The 22503-nt window shown below is 42.1% G+C and overlaps 1 protein-coding gene across 3 annotated transcripts in view; it reads right to left on the bottom strand.

Moving 5' to 3' along the window:
• Positions 1-22503, bottom strand: part of DEPTOR (DEP domain containing MTOR interacting protein) — a 190380-nt gene that overhangs the window by 121935 nt on the left and 45942 nt on the right. For all 3 annotated transcript variants that reach the window (XR_010141294.1, XM_009244060.4, XM_063726797.1), the window contains exons 2-3: positions 10551-10729; positions 9169-9292 (exon numbers count right to left, since the gene is read on the bottom strand). Coding sequence is in view for 2 of the 3 variants with exons in the window: in XM_009244060.4 (XP_009242335.2) it covers positions 9169-9292; positions 10551-10729 (303 nt within the window). In the remaining variant the exon portion in view is untranslated. The remainder of the gene's footprint in view (positions 1-9168; positions 9293-10550; positions 10730-22503) is intronic.

Below are 22503 nucleotides of genomic sequence, written 5' to 3'. Positions count from 1 at the left end.
TTATGTAGTCTCTTCAGTCCCCAAGACCCCTGATGGGCAAATTACAAAGCATCTGAATAACCTGTCAGGCTAGACAACTTTGCATGGCTTCCTATAAAGAAATTGGAGAAACACACAGACAGAGAGAGAGAGAGAAAGAGAGAGAGAGAGAGCAAGAAGGAACACAATGAAAAGAAAGAAGGAAAGAGAGAAAGAGAAAGACAGAAAGAGAGAGGGGGGGAGGGAGGGAGGGAGAAAGGGGAAGGGAGGGAGGGAGGGAGGAAACGGAGGAAAGGAAGGAAAGAAGGCAGGCAGGCAGGCTGGGTGTGGTGGCTCACACCTGTAATCCCAACAATTTGGGAGGCCGAGGCAGGCAGATCACTTGAGGCCAGGACTTCGAGACCAACCTGACCAACCTGGCAAAACGCTCTCTACTGAATATAAAACATTAGCCAGGTGTGGTAATGCACACCTGTAATCCCAGCTTCTGGGGTGGCTGAGGCAAGACAATCACTTGAACCCAGGAGGCAGAGATTGCAACGAGCCAAGATTGTGCCACTGCACTCCAGCCTGGGCAACAGAGCAAGATTCTGTCTCAATTAAAAAAAATTTGAAAAAAGAAAGATAAAGATTTCAGGAGCATCTAACAAACATGTATTTCTAGGTGAAAAATTTCCCATGGCTCTAAGCTGCACATGAACAATAAAACCACTTAAATTTTGTTCTAAAATTAGTAAATACTCTGTGGGAAGAGATGATGGCCCTTTAAAATTAGCATAGGTTTAAAACTTTTAAAACTAACTTCTTTTTTGAAATCTTTCATATAATCCATTTTCAAATTTCATGTTTATGACATTTACTTATAAAAGTTAAACAGAGAAACCTATAAAGTAGTCTTGATTACACAAAAAATAAAGAAATAAGAGGATTGGTAAGGATAATTATGGCAACTCCAGTGATCAGCTACAGAATCCAATTTACTTGTACATTTTGTTGTAGTTGTTAGGAGATAATTCTTTATGGGTCTCTCAGATTTCTTTATGTCTTATAAGCAGAAGCACTGACAGCTTTTGTTCCAGACTAGCTTTTCAAGAATTTTTGTACAGTGAACAGACCTAAAAGATAAAGGTAGTATTTCTTTCTGGAGGAACAGGGCAGATTTGTTTTCTGCCAGCATAATGAAGATAACATCTTCCTTATCTCGGACAGAGGGCAAGTTTGCTTGAAGACCATTATAAAATATTCAGGTTCCCAAAGCTTAGGGTTCCTCTGCTGTCACACAGCCCACTGCATGTGCAGGTAACACTTGCCCCTCACTGTGCTGTTCTGCGAGGACTATGGCTTGGGAACTGATTCATTAAAGTTGATGATACTCTGGCTGCTGCTCTTCCTGAGAGTAATGAGCTGTCTTTGTCCAGAGGTCTTCTGTTTTCTGCCAGTATCCACAAAATGGTGGCAGCAAACTTGTGAGCTTGCAAGTAGGGTAAAAATCTCAGACTCCTAACAGTTCTTGACATTAGTTACATAGTATAAACATCTCTGGTCACACAAATAAAAAGTTACGAAAGGTAACAACTTTTAACCCACTCACATTGCAATCTTAGGACATTCTTCAAATAAACCAAGAAGGCCGGGAACATTCATTCTAAAATTATATGTAACCACTAGGGCAGCACAAGTAAACTGTGAAAGTGCATATCTATACATATATTAGAAAATATGTATATGTTTTGAGACAGTCTTGCTCTGTCACCCAGGCTGGAGTGCAGTGGCGCAATCATGGGTGACTGCAACCTCTGCCTCCCGGGTTCAAGCGATTCTCCTGCCTCAGCCTCCCAAGTAGCTGGGACTACAGGCACCGGCCACCACGCCTGGCTAATTTTGTTTTTTTTAGTAGAGACTGGGTTTCACCATATTGGTCAGGCTGGTCTTGAATTCCTGACCTTGTGATCCGCCTGCCTTGGCCTCCCAAAGTGCTGGGATTATAGGCATGAGCCTGGCCAGAAAATATTTTTATTACAGTTTGCAATTTGTAAAACTCAGGATCTCAGTTTAAGAAACATTTCTTTTTAAAAAATGACTTTATTTTATTTATTTATATTATTATTTTTTAGACAGAGTCTCATTCTATCACCCAGGCTGGAGTGCAGTGGTATGATCTCAGCTCACTGCAACCTCCGCCTCCCGGGTTCAAGCGATTCTCCCACCCCAGCCTCCCGAGTAGCTGGGACTACAGGCACCCACCACCATGCCCAGCTAGTTTTTGCAGTTTTAGTAGAGATGGGGTTTCACCATGTTGGCCAGGCTGGTCTCAAACTCCTGATGTAAAGTGATCTGCCCATCTTGGCCTCCCAAAGTGCTGGGATAACAGGTGTGGGCCACTACGCCTGGCCTTATTTTAAAATTAATAGGAACAGTCTCACTATGTTGCCCAGGCTGGTCACCTGAAAAACGCCTCTATACTGGAAATAGAACAAGATGGAGACAAAAGCGTGAAGACTTTTTTTGTTTGTTTTTCACTCCAGTTCCATACCTAGGGTCTATCTCAGTCATTAAACCTCTCTCCATAGCTCATGTCCCCCATTTTTATAATGGGAATATTATGCCTGCTGGGTATAACTCACAGAGTTGTACAGAGGATCAAACAAATTAATGTATATGATGGTTTGTGGGCTCTAAAGAGGCCAGACAAGGTGAATCTCTGGCTATTGTTGCTTGTTATTAAAAGCAAGCTCTGTGGAGCTCATGGTACAGGCTCAGCAGCTCATAGCAATCACAACATGTAGAGCCCTTTGTTCATTCAACAAATATTTATTGTCCCAGGCACGGGGAGAGAACAGGAGAAAGATCCTAACACACAGGGTAGAGAAACTTCTGATAAGATAAAACATGCAGAAGGGCTTTGCCTCTTTGGATATACTTTCTCCCTTTTATTTCTCTTTGGTCCTATGGAAGAGAAATTGAAGGAAGCAGTGGGAATTCAATAGACATCTAATGGCATATGGGCATGTTAAAGCCAATTCTTCATCAGGTCTAAACTCCTAAGCAGGATAAAGAGACTAATAGTAGCTGGAGATAGAAACTCCTGCTGCTGAGAAAATCAAGGCCCTTTGAATAAAAAAAAAAAAAAAAAAAACTAGACTAATGTGTCTATGAACCAGATTAAGAGGGGATTTAGTTCCATATCAAAACTGAGGTTAAATTAAAATTAAGAAGTCTCTTCTAAGTCTGAAGATAAAATCAAAGTTAGTTTAAAATATACATTTCAACTACTGGGTTTAGTAAGGAAAGACCAAATTGTACCTCAAACACACACTCACTTTTATAGCTAATTTTATTTGTTACTATACAGAGGACTTGATAATCCTGAATTCAACTTTTCTCTTTTTTCTTTCTTTTTTTTTTTTTTGAGATGGAGTCTTGCCCTGCTGCCCAAGCTAGAGTGCAGTGGTGCGATCTCGGCTCACTGCAACCTCCGCCTCCTGGGTTCAAGCAATTTTTCTGTTTCAGCCTCCTGAGTAGCTGGGATTACAGGTACATGCAACCACGCCTGGCTAATTTTTGTATTTTTAGTAGAGACAGGATTTCATCCTGTTGGCCAGGCTGGTCTTGAACTCCTGACCTGAAGTGATCTGCCCGCCTCGGCCTCCCAAAGTGTTGGGTTTACAGGTGTGAGCCACCATGTCTGGCCAGCTTTTTTCTTAAAGAAATCTATTTTGCCAATCAAGTTTTGCAGTGGGGAACATGCACTCAAAACACTTTCTACCATCTTAAGGCCGTGTATAGAGATTCAACATTGTTCTTTTAAGTTATGGGTACTATCCTGCTTATAAAGGTTTCCTTTGAGAAGCAAAAATTGTACTATTTGGGAAAATGTGACTTATGTTCATCTGTTGAGTGTCTTGGGTACTTGTGCCCATGCAAAATTAAGTGGAGAGCTGTAAGCCCCTCCCGAAGAGACAAAATGCTATGCCTTATTCTTTGCACCCTCAGCCCATTTGCTGGCCATAATGAAAACTCAACAGAGCTTAGAGCTTGTTGATGAAAGTATATTGTGCCCTGAACGCACTTAGATGAATTCCTCAAAATGACACCATCAAGGCATCAATCCATAAGCACACACCCTTTCTCATACTCCCCCAAAGCTGGCAGCAGGAGGTGAGCAATAGCATACACTCATATCTGATGCGGGCCCTGTCCTGTGTGCATACCCATTAGTCCATTTTACCCCCACAACAAGTCTATGAGGTCAGCACGGTCAGTATCTCCATTTACTAGATTGGCAAATGGAGACACAGAGAGATAAAGCCACTTGCCCCAAGGCATGGAGCCAAGATTCACACCCAGGTAGCTGGGCTCCTGGGCTGTTATCTGCTATGCAAAGCTGCATCTTAAAATAATTTGAGAAAACAAGAATAGGTGTCACGTATTTATATTATTATTTACTACTCTAATAACAACAGCTAACATTTCCTAGGCTCTCAGTCCATGTCAAGCAGTGTGCTCAGCACTGTACAGATGGATCTCGGTCAGTCCTCCCAACAGCCTTTTCCAGCAGTGGGTCCCAACCTTATCTCCACGGTAGACTGCAGATCACAGAGATTTAGGCAGCTTGCTGAAGGGCACAAAGCAAGCAAGTTGTGAAGCGGGGATGGAAGACCCAGGCTGTGTGACTCCAGAGCCTACAGCCATTGCCACTCACTATGCAGGACGATCCATGCCTCCATTTCCTCTAAAGCTTTCCTCACTCACATTGGGGCAACTTGAAAGGGCCAGCTTCTTGCTTCTTCATTAGTGTTTGTTCCAGCATGTCTCAAGTAAGGTAACTAGAGTGACATACATACTAAGAGCCAGCAGAGTTACTGAAACTGTAGTTTTGAGACCTGGGTTTATCCTACCAACGAGCAGACTGAGAAACACCACTATGGGTTAGAAAGCCAGGGTACCCAGGCCGGGCGCAGTGGCTCACGCCTATAATCCCAACACTTTGGGAGTCTGAGGCGGACAGATCACTTGAGGCCAGGAGTTTGAGATCAGCCTGGCCAACAAGTTAAAACCCCATCTCTATTAAAAATACAAAAAATTAGCCAGGTATGGTGGCACATGCCTATAGCCCCAGCTACTTGGGAGGCGGAGGCACGAGAATCGCTTGAACCTAGGAGGTGAAGGTTGCAGTGAGCCGAGATCATGCCACTGCACTTCAGCCTGGGTGACAGAGTGAGACTCTTATAAATAAAAATAAAAATAAAAAAGAAAGCCAGGGTTCCCAAAAATCAACATGGTTCAGCAAAACCTCAGTCAGAAACCACAAAGTTTCACAAAGTCCTATTTATAACACAGAACAAACAAGCAAGAAAAGAGCCAAAAAGAAATACTGACAATACGCCCGCCCCCTCAGAGCTGCTGAGACAGCAGCAGCCCCAACACCTGCCACCCCAGGTTCGTGCCTCACCCCGTCCCTCGCAAACTGTGTCAACATCACATATAAATTACTTAAATGCATTGGATCCCAGATGCTCCCTCTGAAAATGGGCCAGTAAAGTAATGCTCCATCTATTTTAAAAAGAAGCTTAGGTAAAATAATCTAAAGGAAGTGCATTAAGAAGCTTAACTTACAAATAATAAACATTGTTTTGTTTGTGTGTGTGTGTGTGTGTGTGTGTGTTCCTTTGAGACAGAGTCTTGCTCTGTCTCAAAGAAAGGGAGCTTGAACCTCCCAGGTTCAAGCGATTCTCCTGCCTCAGCCTCCCAAGTAGCTGGGATTACAGGTGCCGGCCACCACGCCCAGCTAATTTTTATATTTTTAGTAGAGATAGGGTTTCGCCATGTTGGCCAGGCTGGTCTCGAACTCCTGCCCTCTGGTGATCTGCCCACCTCAGCCTCCCAAGGTGCTGGGATTACAGGCATGAGCCACCACATATTACTTGAGCCACCTTCACAATTAACAGGAAGCCACAGGAGTCAGTGATTTAGGGAAAGGGGTGAGAGCAGCATGAGTCCTCTAGGCAGAGGGAACAGTACATGCAAAAAGTATATCAGATTGCCACTTCCCCACTCCCTCCTCTCCAATGGCCTCCCATTACACTTAAAATCACCAATTCTTACCATGGTTTTAAGGGCCTTATTATGAACTGGCCCCGTCTCATCTCCTACTACTTTCCTCTTTACTTCTGCCCTCTGGACACTCTGGTCTCATTACTGCCCTTAAATATGTCCAGCACATTCTCATCTCAAAGCCTTTATCCTTACTGTTCCCTTTGCCTGGGATGTTCTTCCACCAGATATCTGCAAGGCTTTCTTTATTCAAATGTTGTCTCTTCAAAAACACCTTCCCTGATGCCCCTATTTAAAGTACCCCACCACCCTCAGTAAGTCTATTTTTCTTTCTAGCACTGACGACACCTGTATTATACTCTATCACATCTTCATGTGTCTGTGCCTTTAATGTCTGCCTCTTTAACTGAAGTGCAAGCTCATGAAGGCAGGGGCTTTGCTACAGGCATTTCTAGTGTCTTTAGCTGTGCCTAGCATGTGGAAAGGGCTCAATCTATATTTGTTGAATAATTAATGCATTAATGCATCTCCTGAAGGGAAAGAAGATGCTCAGAGATACATAGTGCTGTGTGACTGGCCCATAGGATGGAAGGGAGATCCAACAGAACATGAGGCTGGAGTAAGTCTGCTTTCTAGAAGGTGTGAGCAACTTTAACTCTTCTTATTATTATCTTGCCATCATAACTATTCCATTAAGGAATAACAGTTCTCTGCCAGACATTTTCAATTATAGCTGATCCCTGCCCCACAGTGTGGTTATGCAGATCCCAAGAGATAAGCTGTAGCTAGAGAAGAGTGTTACAGGTGCAGTAGCTCATGGCTGTAGTTCCAATGCTTTGAGAAGCCAAGGCAAGAGGATCACTTGAGGACAGGAGTTTGATATCAGCCTGAACAACATAATGAGATCCTGTCTCTACAAAAAGTTAAAAAAAATAAATAGCTGGACATGATAGCATAAGTCTGTACTCCCAGCTACTTGGGAGGCTGAGGCAAGAGGATCACTTGAGCCCAGAAATTGAAGGTTACAGTGAGCTATGATAATGCCACTGCACTCCAGCCTGGGAGACAGAGCGAGATCCTGTCTTTATAAATAATAATAATAACGATAATGATAATCTTTTTTAATTAAAAAAAAAAGGAAAAGTGTTACAGAATCCACGGCCTTCATCCATGGAGATGACATGCATGTTTTGGCCAACATAGAATCATTGTTTGAAAGGAACATTGTCGTAATTGAAATACCTAACATCTGCTAGAATTTTAGAAAAGGAACTAATTAAAAGAAAGTAGCAACAAAACAAATGCACATGCTCAAGTAAACAAATGGAGGTACTGATAGATCCTTTCCATTCAAATTCATATGAGTCAGAAAGATGAGAGAGTTTCTCCATTTCGATACAGAAAGCAAGTGATAGTAGACTGAGTACAAATTAGGACATCAAATGGTGATCATTCCACCTCAAGAAACGGAGACAAGAACTGGGACAGAGCACATAACACAGGAAGGACACAGTCGAGGGTGGCCATCAGTACTGTGCTCATATTTGGAATGGCTATCATCTGTGAGGTCTTACTACACACCAGAGATCCTGAGCTAAATACTTAAGCACTTGACACAGTTATCCTTTTAACTCCCAAAACAGCACTAGGAGGTAGGTTCTTTTGCTGCTGTCATGTCACTAATGAGGACACTGAGCTTTACAAAGGTAAGGTGACAGGGCTACACTTCAAACTCTGTCTGGCTTTTAACCATCATGCCAATTAATCTGACCACTTAGACACCTACCCAGACCCTTACCCCCACCCACTGTACAACAGGCTCTTTTATGTGACAAATATGTTTTGTTTTTGTTTTAGTTTTGAGATGGTGTCTCACTCTGTCACCCAGGTTGGAGTGCAGTAATGTGATCCCGGATCACTGCAGCCTCTGCCTCCTGGGTTCAAGCGATTCTCGTACCCAGCCTACCGAGTAGCTGGGATGACAGGTGCTTACCACCATGGTAGGCTAATTTTTGTATTTTTAGTGGAGACGGGCTTTCACCATGTTGGCCAGGCTGGTTTCGAACCCCTGACCTCAAGTGATCCACCCACCTCAGCTTCCCAAAGTGCTAGGATTACAGGCATAAGCCACTGCGCCTGGCCGATAAATATGTATTTTTTAATTCCCTCAAGTCTTGTAAGGCAGCCAGGGTTACAAAGGAGGTGCCATTGCTTCTGCACCCCTTTTTCTAATGGTTGCCCTAGAAAACTAAATGAGGAAGGCAGGATGGTAAAGAGGCCACAGAAGTAGCAGATCAACCCGGAGATGGCCACTCAGAAGATTCGAGACCCACCAACAAAATACTCCTGTGCTACACTATACTCATCCCTTGAAAGAGCTGAAACTTGTTCCTCATAGACATCCTACTATCTGAAGTTCTCTCACTACGCATCTCCTGGCCTGACCAATTCCCCTGCTCTCGATGCTGCTTCTCCAGTCACTTACAAGCCTGAACCTCCAATTTACACAACAACAGTATTTAAAAGAAAAAAGGGGGCCAAGCACGGTGGCTCACGCCTGCAATGCTAGCACTTTGGGAGGCCGAGGTGGGTAGATCACCTGAGGTCAGGAGTTTGAGAAAAGCCTGGCCAACATGGTGAAACCCTGTCTCTACTACAAATACATAAATTAGCCAGGTGTGGTGGCTCACGCCTGTAGTCCCAGCTACTCAGGAGGCTGAGGCATGAGAATCGCTTGAACCCAGAAGGCGGAGGTTGCAGTGAGCCGAGATCATGCCACTGCACTCCAGCCTGGGCAACAGAGTGAGACTCAGTGCCAAAAAATAAAAAATAAAAATAAGAGAGGAAAGGGGCATCCACATCATTTGATGGTAAACAAAAATTCTGGAGCTTTGTAGAATCAACTTAAATACAGAAAATAAGATTTAAGTAAATTCTTTATTAAGAACCTTATGAAATTGACTTATTTTCTGGCAAAGAGACAGCAAATGCTTGATAGTTTTCTCATATGGAAAAGAACAGTTATGTAACCAGCCCACATAGAAGAGCCACGCTGAAACCAACATAATGAGACTGGCACAGTTCTGCTTCTCTCTATAAGTCAAGATTACAGGGGGGATTTCATGTGGAACATACTTTTCATATAGCCTCTGTCCTCTCATAAAGGCCTTCACTTCGTTATCCAATGGGAATGTGCCGTCATCCTTTCTAAAGCGGTAGAAGAGTTTGACATCCTTGAATTCCTTATGCTCATCACACACTGAAACACAATATGCACAGAGAAGCAAATGAGAAAAAAATCGCTATTATTTAATTACTCAAGTGAAGCATGATGCTAATTAAGAATTATTTCACTACCAAATTCTTCATGCATGCAAATATCTACCATATGAGCTAATACTTGTAAAACAGTTACATAGTACTTGGTACAGAGTAAGTCCTCAGTATTTTTAGCTATTATTATCACTATCACCATCATCATCATCATCATCATCATCATCATCATCATCATCATCATCATCATCACCATCTTTAGGAAGTTCACATAATTCAATTCATCATGCAATCCACAAATTCTTCTAAAGCATATTGGGGCATGCATCAGCCTCAAAGAATATGAAATCTAGTGAGGTAAGGAGAAATGTTAACTGTAATTGAAATACGGTATGATAAGGCTACAGAGGTAAGGAGAGAGTGCAATGGGAGCCCAAAGGAAGAGTACCCAGTGCCCCAGGAACACAGTGACACAACTTTTGAAAAAGAAAGCTTCCCTGAAGAGTTTGCATGTAAGTGGAGACCTGAAGAATGAATCGAAATTGGGCAAAAAATGAGGGGAAAGGGTATTCCAAGAGAACGATGGCATGTGCAAAGGTCAAGGCCAGGATGAGAGATTTCAAGAAGACATGTTGGTGAATCTTCATTGAACCCACTGAGAGTAACAGCAAAAACTTGGAAACCATGTAAACGCCCACTGAAAAATGTATAGTGGCATAATTATACATATGTATTACACAACAGCAAAAATAACAAATAAGACATATACTATCAACGTGGATGAAGCTCACAGTGTGTTGATCAAGTTGCAAAAGAATAAATATGCACTTCTATAATGATAGAAAACTTTTAAAACAATATGATGCATTCCTTAAAGATGCATATACAGACAGGTATAAAGCAGTACATAGAAATAACCCAAATGCCGGCTAGGCACAGTGGCTCACGCCTGTAATCCCAGCACTTTGGGAGGCTGGGGTGGGCAGATCACCCAAAGTCAGGAGTTCGAGACCAGCCTGACCAACAGGGTGAAACCCGGTCTGTACTAAAAATACAAAAAAAAAAAAAAAAAAAAGAAAGAAAGAACCCAAATGCCTCTCAGAGGGAGGAAGAAAATGCAATCAGGGAGAGGTACACTGGAGATAAAATAAAGCAAAATGTTTTCTTTCTTAAGTGGGTATGTTCATGAAAAGATTTAGTCCTTCTATTTCTCTCAAGTCACCTTGACTCGCCACCGCACTCACCATGGTGAATAATGCCCCGGTCTGCTAATTTCTGCATGAGTTTAATTGCCGTCTCTCTGTCGGAAGCCTCTTTGTGTTCAATCAGCCAGTCAATCAGTTCTTTTGCGACAAAACAGTTTGGGTAGGTCTTGAGATGATGACGTCTATCTTTAATAACCTTTTCTTCATGCAGCCTGAGCCTGAAAGAAAAATTAGCAATTACTTTGGAAATCTTGATGACAGCACAAATTATTAAACCAATCCCAGAGAGTAATAACATAACAGAAGTTCTAAAGGCATGAGAGTGTCATTGAACATCTTTAGCTCGCTTGGTGATTTCCATACTGTCAGAGTTCAAAGGCTCCAGAAAGTGACTCCAGCCTCTGATCTAGATGACAGAGGTAAATATGAGGGTGAAACAATCACAGCCAACCCAGAACTCTCCTGCCACTCCTGAGAGTGAGAAAAGCTCTCCATCCCCTACTCTGCCTCACTCCCTGCTTTTTCTCTCTCCAGTGGGGTTATTGTTTCAACCAGCAAACAAAAACCCTAGAAATGTGCTGAAACAAAGTGCACCCTGTTTATCACAAATTGTTCAGGGCCCACCCTACTTGTGGTCATTCATTCATATAACAAATATTAATGAATGTCTACTACCTGCCTGTTAGGTACTTCTAGGCACTAGAGACATACATCAGGGTGTGGTGGCTCACATCTGTAATCCCAGCACTTTGGGATGCCAAGGCAGGAGGATCACTTGAGGTCAGGAGTTTGAGACCACCCTGGCCAACATGGTGAAAACCCATCTCTACTAAAAATACAAAAATTAGCCAGGTGTGGTAGCAGGTGCCTGTAATCCCAGCTACTCAAGAGGCTGAGGCAGGAGAATCGCTTGAACCCGGGAGGTGGAGGTTGCAGTGAGCTGAGATCGTGCCATTGCACTCCAGCCTAGGCAACGAGAGTGAAACTCCGTCTTAAAATATATATAATATATATATGTGTATATATATAATATATATGTGTATATATATATGTATATATGCGTCTTGAGCTACTACTAGCCACTTGCCATCATAAAGGAAGAACCGGCCTAGAAATAAATACAACACAGAGCAAAGTGGACCAGATAGATAGAGATAAAGAGATAGAGACAAAAGAGAGAGACAGAGAGATTACAAACAACCCTGTTTGAGCACCTGAATTCAACAGTTCATGAAGCCACCTAACCGGGGCTTAAATTATATGAATCGATACATTCCCTGTGCTTTAGTGAGTTTATTCAGGTATCTGTTACTAATACCAATATTGTCCCAATACACCCTCAAGCTGAATGCTAGCTTGTGGCTCCATGGCATGGAATGTTGCCACAGTGGTGCCTTCAGAGACCACGTAAACTGCCAGAGCTATGTACTCTGCACCCAGTGGTTCCAGAACTTCATAGGGTCTGTTTCTCATTCTCCTATCTTCTTTCCCTGTCCTGCTGTGATATGCACTTGTTGTCCTTGTTCCTAAACTCAAGCAGTTCCCCTAATCTGCTGTTTCTGTTCTGCCATGGTCTGCTAAGTAGTCAGTATTTAGGATTTAAAATATTTTGAGCAAAAGCCTGATATGAACATCTACGAAGAAAGAAAATGAGCACTTTGGGCATGGAATTTATGACATCTATTTTGGTTGCTCAAAGATTACCTTATGTGCTTTATTACTGCTCTTTAGCTGAGTGCTAAATAATTGGGAATAAATGTTAATGATGCTTACTGTACAATGTTCTACCATCTGCAAATATTTATTATCTAAAACTTAAGAGTCAAGTCACACTATAGGATTGGCTAAGGAAAGGACATAGCAATGAATCCACTAGTAACAGAGATGAGGATATCAGTGATATCAGGAAAATACTAAAGGAGAGGTATCCAATAGACCCAGAAAACATTCTCATAAGATGGTGGTGTTAGAGTAGGGCTGCCAGGTTTAGGAAGGAAAAACCAGACAGGAAACCCAGTTAAATTTGAATTTCAGATAAACAGCAAACCATTGTGTAGAAAAGCATGACCCAAATATTGCATGGGATGTACTTGTACTTTAAAAAAACAATTCATTATACTGTATCTATAATTCAAATTTTAGTGGGCACTCTGCATTTTCTGACAACCTTATGGGGGATATATTTTATTAAACTTGAAGGTTAGTACATTAGGATTAATGTTTTAAGCTAAAAAAGAAAGGAACCTACATTGATGCCAGCAGACACTTTGAGTCCTTAGGGCTTCCTCTTCTAGGGAAAGCTAGTTGTGTGATTTTTTTAGAGCACCTGAATCATCATGTTTATCTAAGTGTTCCAGAAGATACTTCAACCCATGTGCTTGGAGCCAGACTAGCCTTCATTTGCCAAGGACCAGGTAGGAAATGGGAACTGTAAAGATTATACATTGGTAAAGCTGGTGGAGTGAAACTGAAGCACAAAATCTCCCTTTCTTCATATTAAGGAAAATAATTAAAAAAAAAAACACAAAAAACAGCAAACAGAAGTAGCCAGACAAAGAAAAAGAAACCCTAACTACATAAATGTTTTTAATTGGCATCCTAATCAAATTAATGCTGGAACAGAAAACCAACACCACATGTTCTCTCTTCTAAAAGGGAGCTAAACATTGTGAACACATGGACATCAAGAAGGGAACAATAGGCCGGGCACGGTTGCTCACGCCTGTAATCCCAGCACTTTGGGAGGCCAAGGCAGGTGGATCACTCGAGGTCAGGAGCTCGAGACCAGCCTGGCCAACATGGTGAAACCCTGTCTCTACTGCAAATACAAAAATTAGCCAGGCACGGTGGTGCACGCCTGTAATCCCAGCTACTAAGGAGGCTGAGGCAGGAGAATTGCTTGAACCTGGGAGGCAGAGGTTGCAGTGAGCTGAGATTGCACCACTGCACTCCAGCCTGGGTGACAGAGCAAAACTCTGTGTCAAAAAAAAAAGTAAACAGGCAACAATAGACACTGGGGCTGATATGGTTTGACTGTGTCCCCACCCAAATTTCACCTTGAATTGTAATAATCCCCATGTGTCAAGGGCAGGGCCAGGTGGAGATAATTGAATCATGGGGCAGTTTTCCCCATACTGTTCGCGTGGTAATGAATAAATCTCGAGATCTGATGGGTTTTTTTTGTTCTTGTTGTTGTTGTTTTTATTATTTTTGTTAGTTTGTTTTTGAGGCAGAGTCTCACTCTGTTTCCCAGGCTGGAGTGCAGTGGTGCAATCTCGGCTCACTGCAGTCTCCACCTCCCGTGTTCAAGTAATTCTCCTGCCTCAGTCTCCCAAGTAGTGGGGATTACAGGTGTGAACCACCACTCCCAGCTATTTTTTGTATTTTTAGTAGAGATGGGGTTTTGCCATATTGGCCAGGCTGGTCTCGAACCCCTGACCTCAAGTGATCCACCCACCTCGGCCTCCCAAAGTGCTGTGATTACAGGCATGAGCTGCCACACCCAGCCTTGATGGTTTTATAAATGGGAGTTTCGCTGCACAAGTTTTCTTGCCCACTGCCATGTAAGAAGTCCTTTTGATCTTCCTTTGCCTTCTGCCATGATGATGAGGCTTCCCCAGCCATATGGAACTGACAGTCCATTAAACTTCTTTCTTTTATAAATTACCTAGCCTCAGGTATGCCTTTATTAACAGCATGAGAATGGACTAATACAGGGGCCTACTTGAGTGTGGAGGGTGGGAGGAGGGTGAGGATCCAAAAACTACCTATTGCCTACTATGCTCATTACCCGGGTGACAAAATAATCTGTACACCAAACCCCTGCAACATGCAATTTATTCATGTAACAAACCTGCACGTGAATTCCCTGAAACGAAAATAAAAGTTGGAAAGAAAAAAATAATAAAATAAAAATAAACAAACAAACAAAAGGAATCATGATATAATAAAGTGATTTAGGCCTGTATTACTGATAGGGTAGATTAGACTTAAAATACTCTCTACCCACTGAAATAACCAAAAAAAGGCTTTGTAATTTTTGAATAAAGGGAAAAGATGAAAACGTAAATAAAGTAGCAGCCAAAAAAATAAGCAGGAGATTTTAGAGTGGCAAGGTAAGGCAAGTAGACTCTCACCACCCAGAAGCCTTGTTGCTAAGTCAATGAAACCCTCAGAATTTTCATTAATAACCCCAAAGTCTGAAGAAAAAATAACCATAAATAACTGAGTTTTCTGTCTCCTGATTAGGAGACAGTCGAAATGGCTGTTGGGGAAAGATAGGTGCAATGAAGGAGATGAAGAACTAGACCTTTTCTCTAACAGTGAAGCCTCCCAAACTCAATAATAAATTTGGGGACTGTTGCAGCGGCAAAAATATCCCTCCATAGCAGTGGGATCCATCTCTGACTATGTGAAACGAACCCTAGGACAGGAAGTTGAACAAAACCTCAGAAGCAAGACTCTCTCCTTCCATCACCAGGAGCCCTTAAGCTGTAAAACAATGGAACAAATAATTAGCTATCAAATTTAGCTCAGAGGGGAAAATGACATTCTGAGATGACTTAGGAAGGTGCTAAGGAGATGTCACCTGCTTTTATTTCCGAGCACAGATGGAGTATGGACAGATTGAAAGCATGAACAAAACTGTCTGCATTAAGCATAAACATCATGGGAAAAAGCAAACAGCTATGTGATACTGTGAAGCAAAAATAAATAATACCAAAAAAAAAAAAAAAAAAGAAAGAAAAAAGAAAAGAAAGGAAAAACAGAGGGAAGGGAAAAAGAGAGCATTCAGTAGATAAGAAGAACCCTGTCTGAAAGAAAACACAATTCAAGAAACAGACAATTTTCTTAAAGTGTTCTGAACTATAAAAAATTTAAAAACAATTTAAAAAGAACACAAAGTCAAGAAAATAAGGAATCAAAGATAAAATAATTATGAAGAGGGAGATATAGATCTTGGAAAATAAATGGATGTCAGATAGATTATCAAGTAAATTATAAGCTGTCAGGACAAATAAATCACATAACTGAAAAATGAAATTCTTATTGAAAAAATACTTCAATAAAACAAAGAAGAAAAAGCAATTAAAGCAGATAGGCTGGGCATGGTGGCTCACACGTATAATCTCAGGACTTTGGGAGGCCAAGGCGGGAGGATCACTTGACCTCAGGAGTTCAAACCAGCCTGGCAACATGGCAAAACCCCGTCTCTACAAAAATACAAAAATTAGCTGGGTGTTGTGGCACACACCTGTAATCCAAGTTACTTGGGAGGCTGAAGTGGGAGCATCACTTGAGCCTGGGAGGCGGAAGTTGCAGTGAGCCAAGATCATGCCACTGCATTCCAGCCTGGGCACCACAGAGAGACTTCATCTCAAAAATAAATAAATAATAAACAAATAAATAAATACAGCAGATAGAAGTTAATAGATATGGAGATTTTTTAAGCCACTAAATTAATTTATAATATTACCTCAATATACATAATAAGTCTAAACAAAACCAACTAAAATAGCCTCCAGCACACAATTCCAGGGAAGACCTAGGTGATCTTCAGAACAAAAGAGGTGGCAGGAGTATTTCCTAGCAAGCCAATGAGGTTCAGTTCTTCCTTTGGACAACCGGCCCATGTTCTGGGATGGTGTTTCAGGAAGTGCAGACCCTCCAACTCTTCCTGGGTCTGAAGTACTTCCTGGGGAGAGGCACTACACACTATCCTTACTGTCCCACCAGGGCCTGCTACATTTCCACTCCACACAGATTTGTTCATTTCTGACTATCACAGATTTCATCCCAAAATGTCAGTTCTGAGGATAATGAGAAAAACGGGATTAGGAATACAAAGACTTGGTTCTCACCCTAGTGCTGCCAGTAACTCTACAACCTCTGAGCATCAATCAGAGTTTTTACTGGTAAAATGAAGATAATCTTATGCATCTATGTGCTAGGGACAGTTTGAACTGCTTTATGGGCATTAATCCTCATAACTCCCTGAAGCAGTCAATTCTAAAACCACAAATGATACCTATATAGAGTTGTAATTATTAATAATAAAAACTAAGCACCAGCTTACAAAAAAAAAAAAAAAACAAGTTTACATAGGGTGTGCTAAAGTCATCCCATGAATCCTTCTAATTAATTCAGTGACAACGACACTGAGTAATTTGTTTAACATGCTCAGAGTGGCAGAATGCAAAATATTAATTCTTAGATATGATGTCTGTCAGGAATCCAAGAATAATGAAGACCAATTTACTTAGAAATTAAAATGTGGAACAAGCTACTATGTAATTTGTTATATATAGTAGGAGGAGGAATATATTATGAGCCAAGAAAAGAGTTTTAGCTCCTGTAAACTTTCCAACCTAAAAGAATTATTAGATAGTATTTATCTTTTTTTTTTTTTTTTATTGAGACAGAGTTTCACTCTTGTTGCCCAGGCTGGAGTGCAGTGGTGCAATCTTGGCTCACTGCAACCTCCACCTCGTGGATTCAAGCAATTCTCCTGCTTCAGTCTCCCGAGTAGTGGGGATTACAGGTGCCCACCACCATGCCCAGCTAATTTTTTGTATTTTTAGAAGAGACGGGGTTTCATCATGTTGGCTAGGCTGGTCTCAAACGCCTGACCTCAGGTGATCCACCCACCTTGGCCTCCCAAAATGCTGGGAATTACAGGCCTGAGCTACCGCACCCAGCCTATTTATTTTTAAATACTACAAAATAATTAGCCGGGCGTGGTGGTGTGTGCCTGTAGTCCCAGCTACTCGGGAGGCTGAGGCAGGACAACTGCTTGAACCCAAAAGGCAGAGGTTGCAGTGAGCCGATATCATGCCACTGCATTCCAGCCTGGGTAACAGAGCAAGACCCTGTTTCAAAAAAAAAACACAAAAAAACTACAGAATAGAACCTTTCAGTTACTATCCTTCTATGACCCTTGAGCTTAGGGCTAATTCTTGAACATTCCTGATTTCCACCAATTCCCTGCAAGGGTGGAAGGGGAGAAGCACTACACACTATTCCTACTGTCCCACTGGGGCCTGGTACATTTCCATGTTTAAGAAAACTGAGTATGATGGGGGGGAAATAATTTTGGATCCAGGATATAGCCTAGAACTCAATATTTTTAGACACGTCACCAGGGGTTAAAATCTATAAGAACTGTGCTATTATCTTTTTTCTTTTGTAGTCAGAAACACAGACTTCTAAAAATGAGCTTTGAAAATTGTATAATTCCAGAAAAACTATCCCAATAAAGAGATAAAAATTTTCACACTGCACACATATGTGTTTTGCCTGGCACAGCAAATACTTAATATTTGGTGAACAAATGAATGTATAAGGACATTAATAGAAATGATGTTATTTTCAGCTGGGCGCAGTGGCTCATGCCTGTAATCCCAGCACTTTGGGAGGCCGAGGCGGGTGGATTGCCCAAGGTCAGGAGTTTGAGACCAGCCTGGCCAATATGGTGAAACCCCATTTCTACTAAAAATACAAAAATTAGCTGGGTGTGGTGGCACATGCCTTTAGTCCCAGCTACTACGCCGGCTGAAGCAGGAGGATCCCTTGAGCCCGGGAGATGGAGGTTGCAGTGAGCTGAGATTGCACCACTGCACTCCAGCCTAGGTGACAGAGCCAAGACCCTGTCTCAAAAAAAAAACAAAAAAAAACACTCAGTGCTAAAAGTCATCGAGGAAACTGGACCCTCAGGAAGGAGAGGGGAGTGGGGGCAGCACAGAGAAGCCAAGAAAGCAGCAGGAAGCCCCTGAAGCAGCAAATGAGGGATGCAAGAGGAACAAGCTGCAGGAGTTCCTCAGATCCTTAGAGTTTTCCAGTTCCTCTTCCAAGCCATGTGCACTCGTATAATAGCCAAGACACTACCAATCCCCTCAGGGGGCTGAGTGGGACTCGACTCCCTGGATCCAAAAGAACCTCACCTACCCAGGAGCTAAGGAAGGAGGCCTTCCACCCTGACCCTAGATCCCCTCTTGAGCTTCCTTGTCTCTTTCACCTCCCAATCACATGCATTCCTGCTTTGTACTCTGAATATTCTGAACTCTTCTTCAGCCTCTGAACATGCTAATCACCCTGCATGCCTCTGCTTAGAATGCTCCTTCTTCCTGCCTTCAATAATTCATAACCATTTGACTTATCTTCAAGGGTCAGCTTTTCAAGGGCACCTCCTCTGTGAACATTTTCCCAGCCTTCCAAAGCCAGAAAACAGCCTTTTCTCTCCTCTATTGTCCCACAATATTTTAGCGCCAACAGTAAAGCCTTCATCGAACTGTATTACAACTAGATGACATCAGGGATACTAAAGGAGAGTTGCTTATTTATTGTTGCAATTCTAGTGCATAGCAAATAGTAGGAGATAGAAATCTCATTGATGTGAAAGTTAATTCGTGCATATTATGTATTCAGCATGGTAGGAAGCATAGATAGAATAGTTTTCTGAGCAACAGAGTCCCAATCACTCCACATTAAACCATTGGGAAGTGACCATCTGTATTTTAGCTGCATTTTCAATCCCACTGGCTATGAAATATAAATTAAGAAAAAAAAACCTTCCTATTATTTATCTCAGACAGCTGGTTCACAGGCTTTAGATTCAAGGTGATTCTGTAATGTTCTATTCCTGTGCAGCTAACCAGCTGCTGAAATTGCATCAGACCATTTCCTCTTCCAGCCCTAAGAGAACAAACATTACTGGGTGCAGGGTGTTAATAATACCTGCAAAATCACTGTCCATCTGATAAGAAATGTAGAAATTGTTTTTCAAAAATAGCTTGCAGAGAACTGTGGCAGATTGTGGGACTCAGGGAACAAAGGGGAGATTGAAACCACATATTCTCATTTTAAAACAGCGTCATAAATCTCAGCCAAAGTAAACAGTTTAACAAACACAGCAAGCCAAATAGTGCGGCTGACAGTGTGAGCCTGTGATTTGGGCAACAGTACTGACATAGATGTGCTTTAAACTACGGCTATCCTCCTTTCCAGATGTTCTGCAACAGCCAATATCTGTCCTTGGGGATCTGAGAACCCAGGGAAAGTCACTCTTTATCACACACCCTTGAAAGACTCTGAGTCTAAAAGAAAAAAACAAAAACAAGAAAAATGAAATATAACACACTGCATTTCCTTTTAATATTTGAACTTATTTTCTAATTCAGATTTTAAATTATCAAAATAATATATCCTCACAGTAGAAAATAATTCAAATGTATATAAAAATAAAATTAAAAGTCTCTTTTCTTGTTTCAGATGAACAGACAATTATTAAAGCTGAGTTAACTGGCAATGAACTGATCATTGCTGAAGCTAGGAGATGGCGACATAGGAGGTCACTATATGTTTCTACCTACTGTGCAAAAAATATGTTTCAGGCTTTCCTCCACCTCCACTTTCCAAAGGAACCTAATATAATAGCTGCCTATGTATTCTTACAGAAATCTTCTATGTATGTGTACACATATGGCTATATTTGTATATTTTTTACATGAAATGGGATCATAATACACATTTCATGTAGTTTTGCTTCAAGAAAATGCTTGAATTCTCCCAACCTGATCAGAACAAAACAACAAATACAAATAGAAATAAGAAGGAAAGAGAATACAACTGGTTTATAGAAACAGAGCACAGGTGATTCTGTAGAGCCAGAAGCAATTGGTCTTGGACAACACACACATACACACACACACACACACACACACACACACACACACACACACACTATGCAAATAGCTGCAGTAACCACTTCATAAGGTGCTCCATGGCCAGGCGCGGTGGCTCAGGCCTGTAGTCCCAGCATTTTGGGGGTCTGAGGCAAGCAGATCACCTGAGGTTGGGAGTTCGAGACCAGCCTGACCAACATGGAGAAACCTCATCTCTACTAAAAATACATAATTAGGCTGGGTGCAGTGGCACACGCCTATAATCCCAGCACTTTGGGAGGCCAAGGAGGGCAGATCACAAGGTCAAGAGATCAAGACCATCCTGGCCAACATGGTGAAACCCCGTCTCTACCAAAAATACAAAAATTAGCTGGGCATGGTGGCACATGCCTGTAGTCCCAGCTACTCAGGAGGTTGAGGCAGGAGAATCGCTTGAACCCAGGAGGCAGAGGTTGCAGTGAGCCAAGATCGTGCCACTACACTCCAGCCTGGTGACAGAGCGAGACTCCGTCTCAAAAAATAAATAAATAAATAAAATAAAAAATTGGCCAGGCGTGGTGGCACATGCCTGTAATCCCAGCTACTTGGGAGGCTGAGGCAGGAGAATCACTTGAATCCGGGAAGCAGAGGTTGCAGTGAGCCGAGATTGTGCCATTGCACTCCAGCCTGGGCAACAAGAGTGAAATCTGTCTCTAAATAAATAAATAAATAAATAAAGGTGGTCTATGCCAAATGTTTCACTAGCAATGGCTCTGTGAATAAAAAACAAGTCAAGAGTCCTAACTCCTATACAGAGCCCTTCCAGGACTCACGTCAAGTTAATACAAAGTAAAGTTCTATGCAACCTCTCTGTCTTGCCACTGCAATGGATTGAGAGGATAAACACACCCAGGAAGTAAAGGGGTGGGTTGCCCCTCCACACCTGTGGGTTTTTCTCGTTAGGTGGAATGAGAGACTTGGAAAAGAAAGAGACACAGAGACAAAGTATAGAGAAAGAAAAAAGGGGGCCCAGGAGACCGGCGTTCAGCAGAGGATCCACGCCAGCCTCTGAGTTCCCTTAGTATTTATTGATCATTATTGGGTGTTTCTCGGAGAGGAGGATGTGGCAGGATCATAGGATAATAGTGGAGAGAGGGTCAGCAGGTAAACACGTGAACAAAGGTCTCTGCATCATAAACAAGGTAAAGAATTAAGTGCTGTGCTTTAGATATGTATACACATAAACATCTCAATGCCTTAAAGAGCAGTATTGCTGCCCGCATGTCCCACCTCCACCCTAAGGCGGTTTTCCCCTATCTCAGTAGATGGAATATACAATCGGGTTTTACACCCGAGACATTCCATCGCCCAGGGACGGGCAGGAGACAGATGCCTTCCTCTTATCTCAACTGCAAAGAGGTGTTCCTTCCTCTTTTACTAATCCTCCTCAGCACAGACCCTTTACGGGTGTTGGGCTGGGGGACGGTCAGGTCTTTCCCTTCCCACGAGGCCATATTTCAGACTATCACATGGGGAGAAACCTTCGACAATACCTGGCTTTCCTAGGCAGAGGTCCCTGCAGCCTTCTGCAGTGTTTTGTGTCCCTGGGTACTTGAGATTAAGGAGTGGTGATGACTCTTAACGAGCTTGCTGCCTTCAAGCATTTGTTTAACAAAGCACATCTTGCACTGCCTTTAACCCTGAGTTGATACAGCACATGTTTCAGGGAGCACAGAGTTGGGGGTAAGGTTACAGATTACAGAACAAAATGGAGTCTCCTATGTCTACTTCTTTCTACACAGACACAGTAACAATCTGGTCTGTCTTTCTTTTCCCCACAAGGAAGGAAGCATGTTTCATTCTGAATCTCATATATCATGTACTGTCTTTGAAATCAACATGGAGTATTAGCAGAGTGAGACAATGTAACACATATAAGAGGGCATGTTTGCTCATTTCTGTTTGCCAACATAATTTCACAAAGCCCTTGACTCTAATAATGTGTAGCTCTCTAGAAAGATACTTTGAAGACAAAACAGGATAGAGCACACAGCCCCCTAGACTTGCCGGAGCACTGTACACTTTAAAAGATAAATGAGGCCCCACACCATGGCTCACGCCTATAATCCCAGCACTTTGGAGGCCAAGGCTGTCAGATTGCTTAAGCCCAAGAGTACGAGACCAGCCTTGGCAACATGGTGAAACCCCATCTCTAGCAACAAAAATTAAAAAATTAGCTAGGTGTGGCGGCACACGCCTCAGCCTGGGTGACAAATCCAGACCCTGTCTCAAACAAACAAACAACCAAATAAATAAACAAATGATAAAGGACT

Source organism: Pongo abelii, chromosome 7 (genome assembly GCF_028885655.2).
Source record: "Pongo abelii isolate AG06213 chromosome 7, NHGRI_mPonAbe1-v2.0_pri, whole genome shotgun sequence".
Lineage (NCBI taxonomy): Eukaryota > Metazoa > Chordata > Mammalia > Primates > Hominidae > Pongo > Pongo abelii.
Note: the sequence above shows the minus strand (reverse complement) of the source record. Positions and strands in the feature narration are given on the sequence as shown.